Raw genomic sequence first — 21,892 nt, 5'->3', positions numbered from 1 at the left:
GAAGGTAAACCATCATTTATGTTGTTAATGTTTAAAACCACAAGAGAATTGTAATACAGAGATTTTGAAGATTTTCCTTTCTCAATACAAGATGCTTTGTAGCTGCTGTAGATAGACAAGCATATCTACAATTAAACATTTTTTCTTTGCCAATGAGCTATGTGCTTTACGTTCATGTCTTTTTTTTTTTTCCTCCCTTCAAAGGTAGTTGACATTAGTACATGTGGAAACTTCGCTGTAATTGGGCTTTCAACAGGACATGTGGATTTATACAACATGCAGTCTGGCATTCACCGAGGACATTATGGAAAAGAAAAAGGTGAACTTTTTTTAATTACACCCTAAGAATAGCTGCAAATCAAAAGACTTTTTTATTGTAGTTTCTGGGTGGAATGCAGGAATCTTGCTATTGAAGCAACAGGTGGTTGTGATTACTCTACAGTTGTCTTCTTTCTGGGTGAAGGACAACGGCACTCCTGCTACTGTGGATAGTTGTGGACTTGGCATCTATTTAATTTTAAGTAATATAAACTTGTTGGTTTTCAAGGGTGTTGAGTATAAAACTCTGGCTTTGATTAGGCTTGTGGCCATGCACATCATATCCCCCATGACCTGCTCTGTTCTTCTTCTGTAGCAGAACACCAAATTCTTGTACATGTCAGTATGCTCCCTGCTTCAAAGAATGTAGGGATAGCATGCATGCCTGCAGATTTGTAACCCAGCCTAGTTCTTTGGGTTTGCTGTTGAATTGCTTTCTTGAAAAGTTGTGACTTCAGCTGTGTTGCACCTTTGTTTCAGACAACTGACTTCTGATCCAAATACAGAACAGACATGTTTCAGTGAGATGTGGTGGGAGCAAGTTACTTCTAGGTTAGATTTGGGGCCCTCGACTTTGTCATCTGGGTTTTAACTAAGATGTTAGTGGAGGCTGGGGAATGAGCTAACCAGTGGTTTCTCTATCCCCCAAGAGAGGCATAAGACAGTTAACATGTTTTTGGTAATACTTGAAGTTCCAGGTTGGGGATAGAAAAGCTGCTAGCCTTTTAAGGCTTTTCCTCTCTAAAAGTTAATGAAGTCTTAGTGCCTTTCTGCTTATATTGTTTGTTGCTGATTATTGCCATATATTCTTTATTTACATATGGATTTACCAATTTTCAGAACAGGAAAACCTACATCAGGAATATATGTAATTCAATGTCTCAAAATTTCAGTGTCTTATTAGTGGCAGAATAGGAAGGTAAAGTAATTGAAAGCAATTCAGAAACCCTAAACTGCAAATTCAGAATCAGGATTTTCAAGCAAATAATGAAGGCTAGTATTCTACTTTGTGTCAACATGAAAAATTGTTCAGTTAAAACCTTTTGAATTGCCATCTTAATCTTGTTCTCTGTGTGCGCGCGCATCTATATAATATGTCACTGTCACACTAATGCTTAGTTATCTGTACCTTAATTAGTTAAACAGAATTGGCCTGTGCACTGATGGAAAGCACTGATTAAGTATATAAACTGAAAATATTCAAGTAATAGTATCAAGGGGCTTTACTATTGTTTGTCCGATACCTTCCTCTTGTTTAAATCTGTCTTTAGCTCTGAAGGAACCTAGGTGCCTCAGTAATTGGCACTATGTAGGTACCTAAGATAGGTGTAAAGCCCTGAAATGTAATTTATTTTTTTCTTTTGGATTAAAGCACATGAAGGTGCCATTAGAGGGGTAGCAGTGGATGGATTAAACCAGTTGACTATCACAGCTGGAAGTGAAGGATTAATTAAATTCTGGAAGTTCAAGACCATGGACCTAGTTTACTCTGCAAATCTCTCTTCTTCTCCAAGTGCAATGCTGCTTCACAGAGACAGGTGAGAATCTAAAACTATTTCAATTACAGCTTTGATTGTTTTGTTGTAATCTTAAAGTCTAAGCCTCTAATAAAAGACCACGACAAAAATGTCTTTAATTTCCTAACATTTTAAGACAGAAATGACTATTAGTCCTTCAAGGAGCTTTTTATATTGCAGAAGGCCTGGAAACTTGTCTTGCTTAGGAAATTTCAGTAGAACATAAAATTTTGTCAGGTAATATTGGGATATGCTTGTCTGTTTTATCTCTGAATATTAACTGCCAATATGTACTACTAATTCTTTCCAGTGGTATTCTGGGAATTGCCTCAGATGACTTTGGGATTAGCGTTTTGGATACAGAAACAAGAAGGATCGTCAGGAAGTTCTCAGGACACCACAGCCAGATTAATGACATGGTAAATGTATATACTGTACATATTTGTGTGCTCATGATCTGCAACAAAAGTAAATTCAATTTGAGGGTGATAGATTTGTTGTCTGTATATAACAGATTATAAAATACAAATGTGCATTTTAAGTTGGATCCCTTCTTGTGTTCAGCTGCAGAAGTCAAAAAATTCAGGGTGCCCCTTTCGAAACTGCAACCATACATGTTTATATGTCCTCTTAAGAATTAATATAGTTTGCTGATTGAGCATTTTAATGTTCAAATAGTAAATATAGAAATTTTAGCTCACCAGTACAGACTTGGAGTTTTATTGTAATTTTATTACCAAAGGACAGATAGTTTAAAAAATGAATGTGTCTGAAACCTTATTTTTTGTTCTTAATCAAATGAAAAGTTAGAAGATATTTGAGGCCACACGAGTGTTATTGAGGGCAGCAACTGGGAAGCTATCCTTCGAGTGATTGCTCATGTATTCCACTGTAGGCGTGCTTGCTCGCCACATACACAGGTGCTGGAAGTTTTTCCCTTAGCAGTACCCATACTGGGGGAGTGTCACTGCCACTTCTAGAGTGACACCTCTGTACTACGCTATAAGGGGGACCATGTGCTCCCCCCACCCTCAGTTCCTTCTTGCCGCCAGTGAAGGTAGTCAAACTTTGTACTCCAGCCCTGCTGCAGCCTTTCTACTCATCCTTAGTGGTACCATTTGTGGAATTGTTACTTCAGTTGTTAGAGTGGGCTCAGGGCATGCCCTGTGCCGCAGACTTCAAGTCGTGCGACTCCTGTCGCTGTTCTCTGCCTGGGAGTGACCCGCACACTGAGTGTCTCCGCTGCTTGGGTGAGACTCACTCAGCGAACGTTGTAACATCTGCAGGTTATTCAAGCCGCGGACCAAGAAGGAGAGAGACATTAGACTCTGTGCTCTCCTCATGTAATCAGTGTTGGCCCCAAGCCCGGTGCACCGGGCGGACTTGGCTCCCACCGCTGGGTACGTAGTGAGGCACCCTCTACTAGCCAGTACCGTTCTCCCTTCAAGAAGTTGGAAAAGGGCCCTACCACACAGTGGTGCCAAGACAAGGAAAGAAGGGAGGCAGGTCCCGCATCGGGCAACTCCCCCCCGGATTCAAGGCCTCCGACTCATGTTGAGCGGAGCAGCCCGGCGCCGTCCGCTCACACATCTCCACCAGTACGGATGCTGTCGATGACAGAGGCAATGCAGGCCGCAAAAGACATTGAGTCCCCCAATTAATAAAGTTTGTGTTCTGTAACTGTTTGCCTTCTATATGGCGTGGTCCCGTATCACATTGGACCAGTAGGTCCTCAGCACCATTTCCCATGGCTACAGGTTGCAGTTCACCTCACCCCCTCCAAACCACCCGCCCTCCCCTGTAGGCCCCGGGGACCTGGAGCATACCCGTCTCCTAGGGCAGGAGGTGGACCGTCTACTGCACCTGGGGGCAGTGGGAAGAGTACCAGTAGAATTCCAGGGCAAGGGGTTCTACTCCCAGTACTTCCTGATCCCGAAGGCCAAAGGGGGCCTCAGCGGATCGCCCCAGCAGGGTTTTCTCCCCTGGTACGAGTGGTTGCTCCACTTGGAGATCGCTCACCAGCCTTTCCGAGAGTGGAGAGTTCCCCAGATCGACTTCTTTGCAACTCGCCAGACCCCCCCCGCCCCCCGAGGACATTGCCGCTTCACCTGGACGTATTCTCCCAGGATAGGGGCTGCCTCCTCTATGCCAACCTAGCCACGCTCCACCTGACAGCGTGGTTGCTCCATGGCTAGATGAGGAAGGCAGATGTTCGGAGTAGGTAAGGCAGGTCCTCCTGGAATGTAGGAAACAGTCCACACGCCACACGTGGTCCAGGTTCTCCAAGTGGGTGAGTGAGCGGAGAGTCTCCTTCCTCCATGCCTCTTAAGCTTATCCTGGACTACCTCCTGTCCCTTAGGATCCAAGGACTGGCACCCTCTTCTGTCAGGGTACACCTGGTGGCTATATCGGCCTTCAACCCGCCAGTGCAAGGGCTTCTCCCACTCTGACCTCCTGTTTCCTTAGGGGCCTTGACCGCTCATTCCCATACGCGAGACCCCCTGTGCCACAGTGAGATCTGAACCTGGTTTTGTCCCAACTCACAAGTCCTCCCTTTGAACCCCTGGCCACATGTTCCCGGTCTCACATCTCATGGAAGGTAGCCTTTTTTGTGGCAATCATGTCAGGGCGCCGTGTCTCGGAACTCAGGGCCTTCACCTAGGAATCTCCTCTATACAGTCTTCCACAGGGATAAAGTCCAGCTTCGCCCACACCTGGCATTCCTCCCGAAGGTGGTCTCCGCCTTCCATATGAATCAGGGCATGTTTCTCCCTCTGCTCTGTCCTAAGCCCCATTCCTTCAATGAGGAACGCCGCCTCCACACGCTCGATATACGTAGAGTGCTGGCCTTTTACCTGGATCGGACCAAACCATTCCGGAAATCCTCACAGCTTTTTGTTGCCTCAGCTGAGCAGGTGAAGGGGCAACCTATCTCCACCCAGCGTCTTTCCCCCTGGATTACCTCATGTATTTGCATGTGCTATGATCTGGCAGGGGTTCCCCCACCACCAGTCATTAGGGTACACTCAACCAGGGCTCAGGCCTCATCAGCTGCCTACGTAGCCCATGTCTCTATCCAAGACATTTGTAGGGCGGCCCCTTGGGCCTCAGTTCACACATTCACTTCACATTATGCGATCATCTCCCAAACTGGGGATGATGCCGGGTTTGGTAGGGCAGTACTCCTTCCCAGGCTGTTGTGAACTCCTACTCACCTCCAACAGGTATAACTTGGAATAATCTTTTGTGGACTACACATGAGCAATCACTCAAAGAAGAAAAGACAGTTATCTGTTCTGTAACTGGCATTCTTCAAGATGTGTTGCTCATGTCTATTCCACACCCCGCCCTCCTTCCCCACTGTCGGAGTTGTCCGGCAAGAAGGAAACCAGGGTGGAGGGAGCATGCGGTCCCCTTTATAGCGCGATATATAGGCGCCTCTCCAGGGATCACCGTGGTGCTCCCCCAGTACAGGTACTGCTAAGGGAAAAACTTCCGGCACCGGTGCATGTGACGAGCATGCACACCTACTGTGGAATAGACATGAGCAACACATCTCGAACGCCAGTTACGGAACAGGTAACTGTCCTATCTCTTCAAAGTCTATAACGGCACAAGAGATTCCCTACAAACCAGAAGTATAAACAGTAGTTTTAAGCATCTATCGTAACATAGTTATATTTGTTTATTATACAGCACTAAAAAGTGACATGCTGATGTGAATTAGATATTTGTTTTCAAAATGCTGTCAGGATTTATATTCTTTTACTAATTTATTCCAAATACCAAGAGATGAGTACATCTCTGATGTTGACGTCTTTGTTTTTATATTTTTTTCTTTTACAAATTGTGGTGAATGTCTGTGTGCACAAAAGCGAGGGCCTACAAATATAATATGGGTCACTGCACTTATACGGTATCCTGCTACACCCTTGCTTTTCTAGCCTTAGGTAACCTGTGATCAGAGGCTATCAGTTTTGTTGTGTGGAGAAATGTTTGCCTAGGACTGGGATGAAACTATCAATGCAATCTTCTCTTATGAACTAAAGAAGGATGTGTGCTCTAAAATACTCATTTAGATTTATTATTATTATTAGACTTTCAGTCCCGATGGCCGTTGGCTAATAACTGCATCAATGGATTGCACCATTAAGACTTGGGACCTCCCATCTGGATGGTAAGTCAATATAAGTACTGTAGCAGAGAGCTCTTATTTGCATATGAATTCCATGCATTAAACCACAAAAAAGGCTTGATGCATTGATGATGTCCCATAAACGTACATTAATTTAAAAAGTTGATATTTGTTGAACATTAGTATTTAAAACTGACTTGTTTTGTCTAGCATTAGTAATTTTTATAGCCATTTTATGAAGCTCTTGTAAATGGGAATTTTATAGTAGAAAATTATATAATTATAGTATAGGCAGTGTTTGAAGCCTGACATTGAAATTGTGAACAATAAGACTTCTTGGTTTTTTACTTTCAAGCACATGTACAATTTAAAAGGTTAGAAGGTCAATTTTACTTTGATGATAAAACCACATACCATTCAGGAAAGCAGAACATAAGGTTTCTTCATGTCAATGCAAAACACTTCGTAAATTCAAAAGCATAAAATGACTGTCTGTTACCATGTCTGTAGTATCAAACACTACGTTAAGATTGCAAATCATCTTTAGTTTTCCATTTCTACTTGCTTATAAACTTCCCGAAAATTTCTGCTCTGCTCAAAAATGAATATTCGGCCCTGAATGTTCAGTTTTGGCTGAGAAGTACACAGAATAATTCAGGAGGTGGGAAAGATGTACAGAGAGGGGACTTCAGGCCCCCTTCGTGCTTTCCTGATCTGGGCTGATACCTTAGGGCATGTCTATATAGCAAAGAAAAACCCGTGGCTGGCCTGACTTGGGCTCACAGGGCTCAGACTATGGAGCTGTTTCATTGCTGTGTAGACTTCTGGGCTTGGGCTGCAGTCCCAAGTTCTGGAACGATGTCACCCCGCAAGGTCCTAGACTGCCGGCTGCAACCTGAGTCCAAAGTGTACACAGCAGTGAAACAGCCCCATGTCCCAAGCTCCTTGAGCCCAAGTCGGGCCAGCCACAGGTTTTTCTTTGCTGTGTAGACATACCTTTAGGGTAAGTTAGAGAAGCCTGTGAACAATTGGGAACCAGCTGAAGATTTGCATTGTTTTGTTGCTATGACGGTATTAAAACTGAAAATTATTTACTTTCATTTAAAATACATGATGTGAGTTGTATCACAGAAAGATTGGTCAATAGATTGTTAAAAGTCATGCCTCAAGTTAGAGACCAAAAGATTAATGGATGAATTAAATTTAGAACTTCTCTCCTCAAAACTATTACAGATTCTTAATGTTGATTTCATTTCTTGTTAAAGAAATGACTTGGAAAAGCATATGATAAAGTTTTTAAAGGCAATCTAAGACAGTCACTGCACTTGCCTTGAGTGTTTAGCTTGTTTAACATTTGCATCTGTCACTGTGGTACATAGATGCTATTACATTTTATAATGGAGATAGGAAGACAACAAAAAACCTCTAGCAAACTTCTTGTTGATATGGAATCGAAATGACATGACATTCTGTCTGAAAAAAATTAAGGTAATTTAACTTGCTTGGAATTTAGAGCGATGGTTTTGCTCTTATACAGGCAGAAGGAAATACTGAAATAGAGCAGTGATGCTCATTAAAAATTCAACTGCAAGTCTTGCTTTCCCTTAGTATGGTTAGGAATATGAGCTATTGTACACATACAAAAACAACTGCTAATTTTGAAGCTTTATTTAAGGAAAATCATAGATGTTGTTTGATTCAAAAACATCAATCTTTTACAAGTTATGATACATCTGTTTTTAGTGTGCACTCTATCCACTCATTGAGCACGTTTTGTATCAATACTGCTGAAATCTGAATGATGATTAAATAGTCTCCTTAAATTTCACAGAAATAGATGATCCATCTTGCTTGATTGTATGTAATTTAATTGTTGTAACTATATGCAAATTTCTCTTCATACTCAGTGTAGCTTGGACTGGGCTTCTTTTGCTCACCGCCCACATTCACTGCTATGCTTCTGCTCTTGTGCTGCTGAGCAGCTCTGTTGGAAATCCCATGACCTGGCTTACTTCCTACATTACAGATTTCTCTCCTCTTTCAGTTCTGCCATCTTCTTTGCTAAACAACTCTACTACCACAACTTAATTAAATCTCACACCCACAATCCCTCATGCCTTTTTGTTACTTTTGGCTCACTGCTCAAACCCTCTGCTCCTCATTTCTACCATATAATTATAAAATAAATCAATTGGAATATAAATATTGTATGTACATTTCAGTGTATAGTATGTAAATTAGTATAAACAAATCATTGTATGAAATTTTAGTTTGTACTGACTTCGCTAGTGCTTTTTATATAGCCTCTTGTAAAACTAGGCAATTTTTCACCCTCCTCCTTTGTAACAGCCTTTTATGCACTTGAAAACTATTATACTGTCCTCTCAGTCTTCCCTTTTCCAGACTAAACAAACCCATTTTTTTTCAATCTAGACATTTAATCACTTCTTTTTTTTTGCTCTCTTCTGGACTTTCTCTAATTTGTCCAGATCTTTCATGAAATGTGGCACCCAGAACCGGAGACACTACTCTAATTGAGGCCTTATCAGTGCAGAATAGAGTAGAAGAATGACTTCTCATGTCTTGCTTACAACATTCCTGCTAATGCCTCCCAGAATGATGATTGCTTTTTTTCCAACAGTGTTATACTGTTGACTTATATTTAGCATATGATTCACTATAACCCTCTGGCCCCCTTCTGCATTACTCCTACCTAGGTAATCGTTTCCTATTTGGTATGTGTGCAATTGATTGTTCTTTCCTAAGTGGAGTACTTTGCATTTGTCCTTATTGAATTTCGTCCTATTTACTTCAGACCATTTCTCCAGTTTGTCAAGATCATTTTGAATTTTAATCTTATCTTACAAAGCACTTGAAACCCCTCCCAGTGTGGTATCATCCGCAAATTTTAAGTGTATACTCTATGCCATTATCTAAATCATTTATGAAGATATTGAACAGAACCAGTCCCAGGACCAGTCACTGCTGGGTTCCACTCAATATGCCCTTCCAGCTTGACTGTGAGCCCTGATAATTACTCTGTGGGAACAGTTTTTTCCAACCAGTTATGCACCCACCTTTATAATAACTCCATCTAGGCTGTATTACCCTAGTTTATGAGAAGGTAATGTGAGACCGTACCAAAAGCCTTAATAAAGTCAAGATATACCACATCTACTGCTTCCCCCAGATCCACAAGCCTTGTTACCCTGTTAAAGGAATGGTTTGACATGATTTGTTCCTGACAAATCCATATTGACTGTTTACTTGTCATCATAGCATCTTCTAAGTGTCTATAAATTGACTGCTTGATTATTTGCTGCATTATCTTTCTCGGTACTGAAGTTAAGATGACTGGTTTTGTAATTCCTCGGATTGTCCTTATTTCCCTTTTTATACATTGGCACTATATTTGCATTCTGCCAGTCCTCTGGAATCTCTCCCACCTTTATCTCTCTCTTCTCCCCCCCATCCTAAGCATCTGTAGCTCCCACTGATATCTTGGTCCAGGTGTGACCACCTACACTTCTGAAAATCTTACAGTAGGTGACTCAAGTTGGACATTTAGAAAATAGAGAAACAGTGGCCACATGTAAAAACTTTGGTTTAAATGACTTGCATAGCATCATAGAGGACATGTGTTGCACAGCCAGGGAATGAACCTTTTTCTCCAAGTGTCATTAAGCCTTAACCAAAATCATCCTTTCTCTTCCTGCAGACCCGTTTCATTCACTTCACATCTTCCAATTACTGCAGTAAATGAACCAGGAATCCTACAGTAAATGGATTTGTTCACTACTACACTGATTCATTTACTAAGCACTGTCTCTCCTACACCATATAGAGTAAACAGTTCTTTATTTCAAAGTGTCTTTGCATATGAAGAAATGCTTATTAAAATAATAACTTCAAATTCCTTGCTTAGCAGGGAGTTCCTTGCCATACTGTGCAGATTTTGAATTTCAGGAAAGGTTGTGGAAAGTGGTGTGTACAATGTTAGGGCCTGATCATGTGTAACTTATGTAGGATCAGAAATATTAGTCCTGGGAGACACGTGTTGGTATGACCAATTAAAACTGTATAATGAGTTTATTATAGGCTGATGTGCTATTAAATTAAACTGATATTGCCTATTTAGTTTATTTCTATTTTCCTCTTCATTATTGTCAAAATAACAGTTGTAGTTGAGGTTTTTAAAAAATCTATTACAAAAACCCCTAAACATTTAATTTTCCTCTAAGTTATAATGGGAGAAAAATGAGAAAATTCAAGTACAATTGAGGATGCTGTGCTGATTTTAATATTTAATTGGGAGATGCTAACAGTTTTTTTTGTTTTTTTTTAATGCCGTGTAAGATGGCACAAGCTGACAATCAGTGGCAGTCCATTGGTGGGAGCATGGGGAAGTGAAAACAAGATGAGAGCCCAAAAACATAGTGTATCTATATAGATCTAAATGAAAATATAAAATGTACTTTCTTGCCCCTAAAAACCAATTTAGTAGTAAATCTGTGGAATTGGCTGTGGAGAAATGGTTTCTTGATTTCCACAAAATATGTAAAACTGTGTGTAGGGGGCACTTCAAACTTTACTATACTGCCTCAAAAAAGAGGTGACTTAAAGTAATAAAGATTAGTCATCCCCCTGCTAAAATACACATCATTTACTGGATTATTTGAAAAAATCTGGTTTGTATGTATGCTTCCATAACCTAAATGCAAATGTGAAAATCACATCTGTTTCACAACATAAAGTTAAGAAAATGAATTCATTGCCCTTTATTTAATCCTTTTTGTTTTGTTTGTTTTCATAGCCTCATAGATTGTTTTTTGTTAGACTCAGCAGCTATCAGCATTTCTATGTCTCCTACTGGAGACTTTCTAGCTTCATCACATGTAGATGATCTTGGAATTTATCTATGGTGAGTACATAATACATTTTAAAAAGTATTCAGGAATATACCTATTTGGGCATAGAATTATGGAAATTGGAGATGGAAAAAGGCCTCTTAAAGTCTATCCTTCTACTGCAAATTAAGAATTGTTCCTTTCAGTATATTCTTCATTGTTTTGTCTTCTCCAGTTCAGAAGTCTCAAAAGGCTTCCATTCTTAGGGGGACAGTTCTACCATTAAATATCTCATGATCTAGACACTTTCCTAACAATCAGCTGATATTTTCCTTTTTACAAATTTCTCCTCAGTACTGCTTAATCTCAGGAGGAGAAAGAGGAGCAGAAAGCCTAGCAGCTCAGGATGGTACCAGTCCCTCCTTCCCTGTCCCCTCCAATGGAAGGCTCCTTTGCTTCTTCCTTCCTTCCTTTCTCCCTTCTTTGCAACACCCCAGGAAGGGAGTGAGGGGGCCCTGATGCAACCCGTCCCCCACCACACCGAGGAGGAGGAGAGTGTGGAAATGGAGGAACTGTAGGAGGACCAGTTGAGAGGGGCTGAAGAGGGCAAAACAGATGTGAGAGCAGAATTGATGGGAGATCTGGGAGTGACAGGACTGACTGGGGACAAGACTTGACAGAGGGACTAGGGAGACAGCATTGATTGGGTTGTTTGGAGCAATATGAACGACTGGGCAGAAATAGGGGTGGTGATAGCCTTCCTCAGTGTTTTTAGATCGCTTTAAAAACTGCCAATATAACAGTACTGGCAAACTCTCCTGGTGCAGATTCAGTATATACCAGCAAAAAGGTCCTTTTGATAATTATAGCTTATACCATGTCCTAGAGTGAATTAAGCCAGACCATTCAAATGGACTTAATATTGTAGGTGTAGCTGTGTCTACACGAGGGCTTTTGCCAGTATAGCTAGGTTAGCAAAAAATTATATTTTAATCATCATGACTATGCCAGTAAAACATCTTAAGTATAGATTAGGCTTTATTTGTCACAAGCTTCCCTCAGACATATTTCTGCTGGTCATAGAAATTGGGGGAATAATTGCTATTTGATGATGATGATGCTAATAATAATTAACCATAATATGGGAAATCCTTGTGCAAGCAGTGTAAATGTAAAGCACTTTACAAACATTAAGCCTAAAAACAGTCTCTTCAGGTGGGTAAGGCTAACTTTTTAGAGATAAACTGCAAAGATTAAGTGAAGTGACAGTAAGTCAGAGCCAGAAATCCCAGCTCTTGTCCTCCACTCAACATAATAAACACACATTCTAGGGAATGAGAAATTTAGAATGTGCTGCAATTTACATGGTGGTAGAAATAATGCCATTTGTAGTAATGGCTTGTTGTTCTTGAAATGTGCTTTTGCAGCATGATTGTTTAAAAGCATGGAAGTTATTTTTCACTTGTACCAGTATTTTACAGAAAACTTTTTGGGTTAGTTTTTGTAGAGATGAGTGAATCTAACCCTGAGAAAGGGAGTCAGTGATGTGTCATACCATAGTAGTATCAGAAATTTAAAAAACACTGTTAAAAATAATTGTCCACGTTTGTCTGAAAAAAATTCTAATAATATGTCATCTGTCCCCATTATTCAGGTCTAACTGTTCCTTGTATTCGCTTGTCTCTTTACGGCCACTTCCAGCAGATTATGAGCCTTCTGTAATAATGCTTCCTGGAACTTGCCCTACCCAAGGTAATTATGGGATGAAAGAGGCTTATTTCTAGTTGTGTAATGAACCTCAAATAGCAGATGTTTAATTTTCTCAGTGTACAATTCAGCATTTTCAACCATGAAGAAATTCATGTAACAGGAAAAGTTTGCTTATAATTAAAATAAAGACTCTTTTTTTCTACCATCTTTGGGGAAATTACTGTTTTTAAAATTTAACACACTGTTAGTGACTAAAATTAGTTCCTGCTTCTGGAACACATGACTTGCTCAGTCACACAGGGAGACTGAGACAGACAGACATAGGGACAGAACCCAGATCTCCTTAGAGTGCATTAATCATAAGACCATCTTTCCTTTCATGTATGTAACTGTATGCATATTTGTCTATGAGCAATTCTATAAATATTGTACACACTTCAGTAGGTGACTAGAGTCTAAAGATTATTAGCAGAGTCCCATAACTAGTAAAGATTTCCCTTTCCCTTCTCTCGGTTGCCCCGTCTGCTTTTCCGCACACAGAGATTATAAATTAGTTTGCTGCCTTAATATATATTTGGATTATCAGCAGCTACTCTGAAAGACCCATGTAACTGTGCTAACCAACCACTTTTGTTATTTTAATATATTACACAGGCAGTAACATCAAATATTTTTGTTCATCCTGTCAAAATTTTAATAGTAGTCACGAAACTAGAAAAAACTGTCAAATTAGCTGCATTAGATCAAAATAAAGTTGATCTCAAATTCAATTTGGTCAAACTGGTACCTGAACAATTTTTTTTAATCTTTTCAAGTTTCCCTGATTCTAGGTTACCAATAATGTTTTGTCATTGTTGAAATATTAAATTTTATTTAATACAAAGTATTTAAAATGATCTCTATAACTCAAATATATTTCCATGTTAACATCCTACATCAGTGCTGATACCACTTGTTTTAGTTTACATGTGTTTATAAATGAAATTTGTCTCTGAAAGATGTGGACATCACAGGAGATGAAGAAACAAGTGGTGAAATGATTGACTATAGTTCACCAGAGCAATTGGAAGGGCAGCTAGTGACCTTGTCATCACTATCTGAATCAAGATGGAAAAACCTCCTCAATCTTGATGTTATCAAGGTAATATTACATGCACACCTCATACTGAAAAGCTTTATTATTGTGGCTTCTGGGTCAGATCTTGTGGTCCTATCCCACCTCCTTTGGACAGTTCTGGTAGCACAAGACAGACATCTGACTTAACCAGTTGCCTTAGGACTCCTCTGAAGTGGTGGGACTCCTTGGGTTGTATAGGAATTGCATAATGACTCTTGCATCACCACCTCAGCCACTATGGGCACTACACTGGCCTCTTTGAGGTCACTTTCCAGTGAGACCAGCTTAAACACCCCTATGAATCTGCTCTACGTTGTGTCACCAGACCAGTATCTGGAAGGGAGGAGAATGGAAAGTGGCATAAAGACAGCTTTACATGCCCCCCATGAGCTGCGTCAGGCATAGAAGAGCTTGTCCAAAAGACCCTCCCTCTGTCTTCAATATTACTTTATCAGAGGGTAGCCGTGTTAGTCTGGATCTGTAAAAGCAGCAAAGAGTCCTGTGGCACCTTATAGACTAACAGACGTTTTGGAGCATGAGCTTTCGTGGGTGAATACCCACTTCCTCAGATGCATGTAATGGAAATATCCATTATCCAATATAAGGTGCCACAGGATTCTTTGCTAATATTACTTTAGGATTTTTCATTTGGAAAATATGTAATGCATTTCATAATGCCTGGGACAGTTTTGTAGATGTACTCTCAAGTCTTCCTAATGTTAATCAATAAAACATCTGCAAAATATAGAAGTGTTTGGGTTTTTCTAACAGTCCTGATTATCTTCCCAATAAGGATTTCTTTTTTTAAATCTGTAAAATCAAAAACTTAAATGATAAACCTGATGATTTTAATTCAAATATTTAAACAGAAAAGGAATAAACCAAGAGAGCCACCGAAAGTTCCCAAATCAGCTCCATTCTTCATCCCAACAGTTCCTGGCCTCATACCACGATATGCCGCTGCTAAGGAAGAAAATGATGAACAGCAGGTAAAGATAAAAACTGAATAGTGTTGTTTTAAATATTTTTGTATGTTTTTTTCCCCCTGCATATCCCAGGCATACTTTAAAAGTCCAGCGCCAACTGTTTATGTTTAATGCATTCATATCCAGATTCCTCAAATGTTTGTCCTATTCATGAAAAATATCTTCGTAGGATGTGAAAGTACACATTGTATATTGGTATATGCTCCAAGTGATGTGTGTGACCTTTTTTGTTTTGTTTAGTCAAAGGTAGTAAACCTTGGAGTATTGGCACAAAAATCTGATTTCTACCTTCAACTTGAAGAAGCCTTGAGCAGTAATGAGTGTAAGTCAATGTGTGAAATTTCATTCAAGTGTAACGCACTATTAATATTGGGAATGAATGTTTGAGTTCTGATGAAGAATTAGTAGTCATGGAAAAGAGGTCTAGCACATATTTGCAAAGACAGCGGCACTAGGCAAACAGAGTTAAGTTAAAAATTTAAATAAAATATAACCACTACATGTGAGAATGAGATTGACTTCTTAAAGATAATATGCTGCGATACCGTGAAACTTATGATGATCTAACTCTGGTCTACGAGGCAGGCAGTAAATGCTTAATGTAATGTCTGCACATCTGATGCTTTTAAGCTGGTGATTCTTTGGAACTATCTTAGCAATACCTTTTTATTAACTTTTATTGTGAATGGCCTGCTCACCATATTTCAGACAATTTAAGACTTGTGATCTTCCTGATGATTTAAACATAAGGCTTAAACAGAAATAATTGTTTGTAAAAAAAAATAATAATAATAATAATCCTTTGGGTAACTTAACACGTGGTGCATTTTGAAATTTAAATGCTTTGAATCACCTGTAGAGATTCATGTACTTGGTGGATTCGTTTGTTTAAATGGTGCCTCTGCAGAGCCACTTTAAAATAGGATTTTAGAAGCAACCGTTAATTAAAAAGCACAGAACTGGAACATCAGTAGATTGTCATTAGAGACTTGTTTGCAAGCCAGCTTTGCTAAGATTTCTTCTGTTGCTTCTTAAACCCTTCAAATAAGGTTTCTGAGGTGAACCAGCTTATTCTGACATTCTCCTTCGTTTGAGTGTGAATCTCAGATTTAACTCTGGGTATAAATGAAATTTGGAGACAACATAGACTGGCAATTTTAAAATAAAGCCGTTCCTGATAGGGTTGCAGAGTGGTTTCCATTGTAACACTTTCTCCTGTTTTTACATGTTCTCAACTTCCACATTTTGGATTATTTTTTGTGCTTTGTCTGTCCTAAGCTATTTTTTTAAGTTTTGAGTGAAAAATTTTCAGTAGTTTTGAATTGTGGAAGAGTGAAACAAAAGAAATCCCTTTCCATTTTTAAATAAACTATGCACCTTTTAGGACCAAGTTCAGCAAAAAGAACTCAACATCAAGTTCTGGAGCAAATCTCAGGCATGAAGAAATTTGTCACGTTTTTAGTCCATGCCATTTTACTGCATTCTAAAATAGTTTGCAAACTTGATTTTTCACTTAACACGTTTGTATTTTTCTGTTGCAATCATAAAGTTGTCAGTATGAAAACAGAGGTGCTGCTGTCCTGTCAGTCAGTTTCTACAGAAAACTGTCTCCAGCCAACTACTGAGCTTCATCCTCCAGCCACTTTGCTTGTGGAATTTCCATAGATTTCAAAGGGAATTCTGTATATGGAGTGATTAAGGAATCAGCCCCAGTGCAACTGGGTGGTGGGGATGGGAATGGTTTGGAGAGGGCTATTTCCTCACACCCCTCTACCAAGGTCATTATCACCCAGCCTGGTTATTTCTTACTGCTTTAAGAAAATTGAGGATTTTAGTTTAAAGGAACTATCAGAATTAGTAGACTCAACATGTATCCATCTTTTTTTTCCTTCCTCTGATGTCGGTAGGTACATTTTATGTAGCATATTCTATCATTTGGTGACTGACACTTTTTGGTTTAACGTTCCCTGCCATAGTGCTAGTTGGTGATAGAACATGAGAGAGAGTGATAAAATTGGGTACTTTTTATATCCTATTTTGTATACAAGAACTGCTATAATCAGCTGTTACAAACTGATATACATTTTTATGCAGTGCATTTAGTATCTCAATACACAGCCCTTTATTGGATCTTTTCAAAGCTGCTGTATAGATAAATGTAAAGACTTTTTGAACAATTACAAGTATTCTTTGAATATTAACTCTATAAATACGTTGCATATTTGTATGCTTTTTTTGTTTAAGAATATCTCTAGAAATTAAATGCTGCATTTTACCAGCACTATATTAATGTGATTTTTTTTTTTACAAATAAAAATTAGCTTTGTGGTTCTTGCTTCATATGTAGCTACTATAACACTCTAGATTGTAAAGTGTTTTAACAAACAATATAGTGAAAGTTGTGGTCTCTTTTCAGTAACTTCAGAAACTCAAACTCTAACAGAATACAAAGAGAATTTAAGATCACTAATTTATGAACAGCTGCATTAGAAGTTGATCTTGTCATCAGCTTTTACGTCTGAGTTTCAAAAGAAGCATAACTAGAGGTAGCAAAAATCAGGTAGGATTGTAGTATTTGGCAATAGTGGGTAAGAAGAGTAATGAAGAGAAAAAACACTTTAATTTCCCCCAGCATGGTGACAGAAAGATGGCCACTTTGTAATTTTATCACTAGCAAAAGTAATAACTGTTGAAAAAGCATTATATAACTTGCATGTTTTACTTACTTAAATAAAGGCTTACCTCAACCAAAGTGCTATTCAACTCACATGTCTTGGTATATATTATATTAACAGCTTGAAAGTGGCAGTTTGCACTTTTTCTTATGCCAAGAATTAATGGTTAATTAGTGGTTAATGATAAGCTGGTGGTTAATGGTAAGACTAAGTTGTTAATGATAAGCTGTACAACACTTTGAAGGCACCAAAGTCAGAAGACATAAAAAATGTTCATGAAGATACTATAGGTAGTCTTTAGGGTGAGCCAAACCCATACTGCTGGTGATGAGATTCAGATACTACTTCCTCTCACATGCATCTGAGGAAGTGGGTATTCACCCACGAAAGCTCATGCTCCAAAACGTCTGTTAGTCTATAAGGTGCCACAGGATTCTTTGCTGCTTTCACAGATCCAGACTAACACGGCTACCCTCTGATACTTCCTCTCAATATGTGATGGAATAGTAATTGCAGACAGAGATGGCATTCTGAAGAAACCAAAAAGAAGAAAACCCAGCAAGCTAAGAGACTCATCCAGAATGCCACCAAATAGTTGTTCAAAGATTTTGAAATATTTTTTTTCATATTGAGCGTTTCTATATCACTTCATTGCAAATGTTTAACTGTTTCTTTTTTAATGCTTTAATGCAGATAAATCTCCGCTTAATATTCTAAAGGAAATGGGACCATCTAGTATTGAGATAGAGCTAAGAGGCTTGGCTCCAGATGCTGGTGGCTCTGTAGAGGTGATGAAAAGCTTTTTGAGACTGATTGGGACAATGTTGAACACAAAGCGTGACTTTGAGCTGGCCCAGGCATATCTTGCATTGTTTTTAAAGGTAATTGTATATGTTTTGATACAATTATTGTTACTACTGCTGCTACTTATTATACCATAATGGTACATGGCTCTGTAAAATAGATAAAATCTGCCCAACAAAAAACAGACCTGCTTTGAAGAATTTATCTTCTATGGTGATGGATTCAGGTTTACCAAAATGATTTACTGTATCTGTTGACTAATATGATAACCCTACATGACCGTAGTCTTAACAACTTAAATGAAAAAGTAGAGATGATGGCAAAGACAATACTAGCAGTTTAAAAAAAAAAATCATTTGAACGTGATTCATTGCCCATGATCATTTCAAGTTTGCCATTCGATATGACTTAGTGCTTTTCTTAACCAACAGTTACTTAAAATATAGTTAAGTAACTGTTACCTATATTTTTGGGAGGATAAACATTTGATTGCATTTGTTCTTTTCACCCTGGAATTACAGTTTTCAGCTTGCATCTTAGCCTGCTGATTTTGAGAAACTATGATTTAAGCACCAGTGAACTAACAATTAATGTACTCCAGGAGGTGTGAAGATAACCAAGTTGTCGTACTTTATCATGGCAACAGGCACTCTTTTAAACAGGAGTGGCTTTTTAGTAAAATGGTTCTTAAAGTTGTTTTCTAATAATGATAGAATGTGTAGATTCTGCTAGTTGAGAGACTTTTTATTGTACTATAGTGTAGGAAAGGAATTACAGTTGCAACTTTTTAAAATTTTGTCTTTAGATTCACACACCTCTGAGTGTCCATTTAAGTGAGGCAGTTTAATAATCTTGCAGAGAATAAAATTTAAGGGAGATGGAGCTATTTAAAATTAGTTAGGAAAGAGAAATATAAACATATACTTTATTTAGAGTCCGGGGAGGAGATAGACTAATATATTGTAGAATTTAGGCAGAACAGAAATTCCAAGCTCAGTGTGACTGATAAATTTAACTATGTAAAGAAAAGTGAACAGCTGGGCCAGTGGTACTGTTGCTTGGTGTGTTGATTGTATATTGATTACATTACTGATTTAGTTTCTCCAGTTAGCACTCTGAAATTTGGTAGGTTCTTGTCCCAAGATCAGGCCCCGTATTAGCAGAATTACTGTTCAGTTGGGAGCCCCAGTGTGTACAGTTGCAACACTCAGACTTAGGAAATCACACTGTATTTATAATAGTTAGCAAAGTCACAAATATTGTAAGCCAGCATGGCAAAGACAACACAGAATGAGCTAAGCATCCATATACTTATACCATCTCTTGCAAAACAATCTGAAGTATTGGTGATCATGGTGAGCAAGAAGATGACAACTATCACTAGTGGTGATCATCCTGGCATATCACCACAGGCATATAGGCTGGGATACAGCTTTTCTAATGTTGTTATACTGAAACCACTATCCCTAATGCATATTCAGTAGGGATTTCAGCCCCTCTTCCTCATTTGTAATTTCTTGCCCTACTAATACTGTGGTGCCATTCTCCCATAGCTAATTAATTCTCTTACCTCAAGTTTATTACCAGGGTAAATGAATTGACATATATGCTGTTCTTGTGGTCAGATATCTGTTGATGTCCCTAAATAAAAATATCACCAGCTGGTGTAAACCAGCATCTTCAGTCGTTTGCAACAGTTGTGATTATTACAAAACAATAAACAAAGCCTTGGGCCATCTTGTGATGTAAGGTCACTGTTATTTACTTATGTATGTTAACTTATTGAGCAACTCCTCCTCCTCAGGCTATAAGGCCTTATACTTATGCTAACTGCTTAAACTACCCTTATAGGGCTAGGCGATCAGTCTCTTGTGTTTCTGCTATCCATTCCTTACTCCTTTGTTTACTTACTATATAACTATGACTACTGCATGGGCTATAGCAGTGGTCCCCAACCTTTTTGTGGCCTGTAGCACATTCATGTTTTCAGAAGAGTGTGGTGGGCACCAACAATTTTTCAAGACTTATTTTGTATTTGTACATTAAATAATACAAAAAAATTCATACATTATGTAATATTAAATATGATTTAAGAGAGAAGCCGGAGAAAAGCCGTGAGGAAAGAGAACACTGGTGCCTGCAGCCCCGGAGTACTCTGTCCCCAGCAGGCGCGGGGTCGCAGATTCTCTCCTCTGCTGGACACTAGGCGGGTCCCGCACCTGCCGGGGACCGAGAACACCGGCACCTGCAGCCCCAGAGTTCTCTGTCCCTTGCAGGCATGGGGCCGCAGCTTCTCTCCCCTCCTGGGCATTAGGCAGGCCCCACACCTGCCGGGAACAGAGAACACTGTGTCTGCAGCATTAGTTCTCTGTCCCCAGCAGGCGCAGGGCCATGGCTTCTTTCCCCTGCTGGATACTAGGCGGGCACTCACAAATGCCCTGGCGGGTGCCATGGCACCCACAGGCACCACGTTGGGGACCACTGGGCTATAATATAGTAGCGGTGCAGTATGCTTCCCTGCATGGGATTAAAGTGTTTCTGAGCTCTGTCCCTTGCTCCAGGTCAACATGTGCTAACTGTGTGAAGTCACTATGCTCCGCCCCAGATAAGAGGAGCCTGGCATCATTCTTCTTGCATTAGTCAGTAAAGGGTCATTTCAATAAACAATGCTGGTTGGCTTCAAAGTCTTGCATCCAGCCTGTCTCTGCCAGAGGGAGACTGGCTGTGATGCAGGATTTGAGGAAAAGTAGAACTACTCCCTGGGAAAAAGATGGGAGTGTGCAATGAGCATATCTTTTCATTCGTATATCTGGTTCGGCATTGTTTGAAAAAATTTGCTGCCTTTTCCTAGTTAATACATATGTAGTAGTAGTAGAATAACTGATGGTAAAAGGGATCTGACAAAATAAATTCGATGTAATGCTGTCTTTCTTAAAAGAAAATAATATTACTTGCTTTACTTGGGGCATCACTCAAAGGAAGATGTGGGGTGAATAGAAAAGTTGATTCCCGCCCCCACCCCAAAAAGGTGTGATCATTTGAATTTAAATAATTGACTACTTGTCTTCATTTCAGTTGCACCTTAAAATCCTTTCTTCAGAGCCAGTCTTGCTGGAAGAAATAGCCAACGTGTCAACCCAACTAGAGGAAACCTGGATCCATTTACAGACTCTCTTCAATCAAAGTCTGTGTGTGTTAAATTATATGAAAAGTGCTTTGTTATAATGTGCCTTTGTTCCTATTTAAGAATGCTATTGTTGGATAAAAATCCTCTCACATTGATGGTACTTTTAACATTGCAGATAAGTTTCTGATTCCAACAATACACCTTTGTATGTCTTGGTTAAATAATACAGAATTAAATATTTAACTTTTTTTTAGCTCATTTAAATTTCATTGTCAAAATTTAAACGTACAAAATTTTAAAATGTAAAGTGCCCCATTAAATGACTACTGGAGGCTGTGTAAATTCTTTTTAAAGATGAATAAACATTAAGGACAAATATAGCGTAGCAAAGCTATATTATCGTGACCAAAAACATATGATGGGGCAACAAATTGACAGAGAAAGCAATAAACCTGCCAGTCTCTGTATAGAAAATACTTTGTGTGTGTGCGTGTGTGTGCATGTGTGTGTGCATGTGTGTGTGTGTTAGACTTATGCTGGAGCTTAAAAAAAGCTATTGCTTTGTTAACTGAGAGGTAAAATAGTGATACAGAAACTGCACAGCTCCTTGAAGCCTAATTGTCATTGTCATGACTAAGTTCTTGCTAAATCCAATT

General features: G+C 39.2%; 1 protein-coding gene across 1 annotated transcript in view; it reads left to right on the top strand.

The window, feature by feature from the left end:
* Positions 1 to 21,484, top strand: part of WDR36 (WD repeat domain 36) — a 67,875-nt gene extending 46,391 nt beyond the window's left edge. Inside the window, exons 13-23 of the mRNA XM_030567194.1 lie at positions 205 to 319; positions 1,691 to 1,856; positions 2,146 to 2,254; positions 5,933 to 6,012; positions 10,784 to 10,891; positions 12,472 to 12,569; positions 13,526 to 13,668; positions 14,514 to 14,633; positions 14,871 to 14,952; positions 17,999 to 18,186; positions 21,185 to 21,484. Of these exons, the coding sequence (XP_030423054.1) occupies positions 205 to 319; positions 1,691 to 1,856; positions 2,146 to 2,254; positions 5,933 to 6,012; positions 10,784 to 10,891; positions 12,472 to 12,569; positions 13,526 to 13,668; positions 14,514 to 14,633; positions 14,871 to 14,952; positions 17,999 to 18,186; positions 21,185 to 21,334 (1,359 nt within the window). The 3' untranslated portion in view covers positions 21,335 to 21,484. The remainder of the gene's footprint in view (positions 1 to 204; positions 320 to 1,690; positions 1,857 to 2,145; positions 2,255 to 5,932; positions 6,013 to 10,783; positions 10,892 to 12,471; positions 12,570 to 13,525; positions 13,669 to 14,513; positions 14,634 to 14,870; positions 14,953 to 17,998; positions 18,187 to 21,184) is intronic.
* Positions 21,485 to 21,892: the final 408 nt, after the last annotated feature.

This window comes from Gopherus evgoodei, chromosome 6 (assembly GCF_007399415.2).
Source record: "Gopherus evgoodei ecotype Sinaloan lineage chromosome 6, rGopEvg1_v1.p, whole genome shotgun sequence".
Classification (NCBI taxonomy): Eukaryota; Metazoa; Chordata; order Testudines; family Testudinidae; genus Gopherus; species Gopherus evgoodei.
Note: the sequence above shows the minus strand (reverse complement) of the source record. Positions and strands in the feature narration are given on the sequence as shown.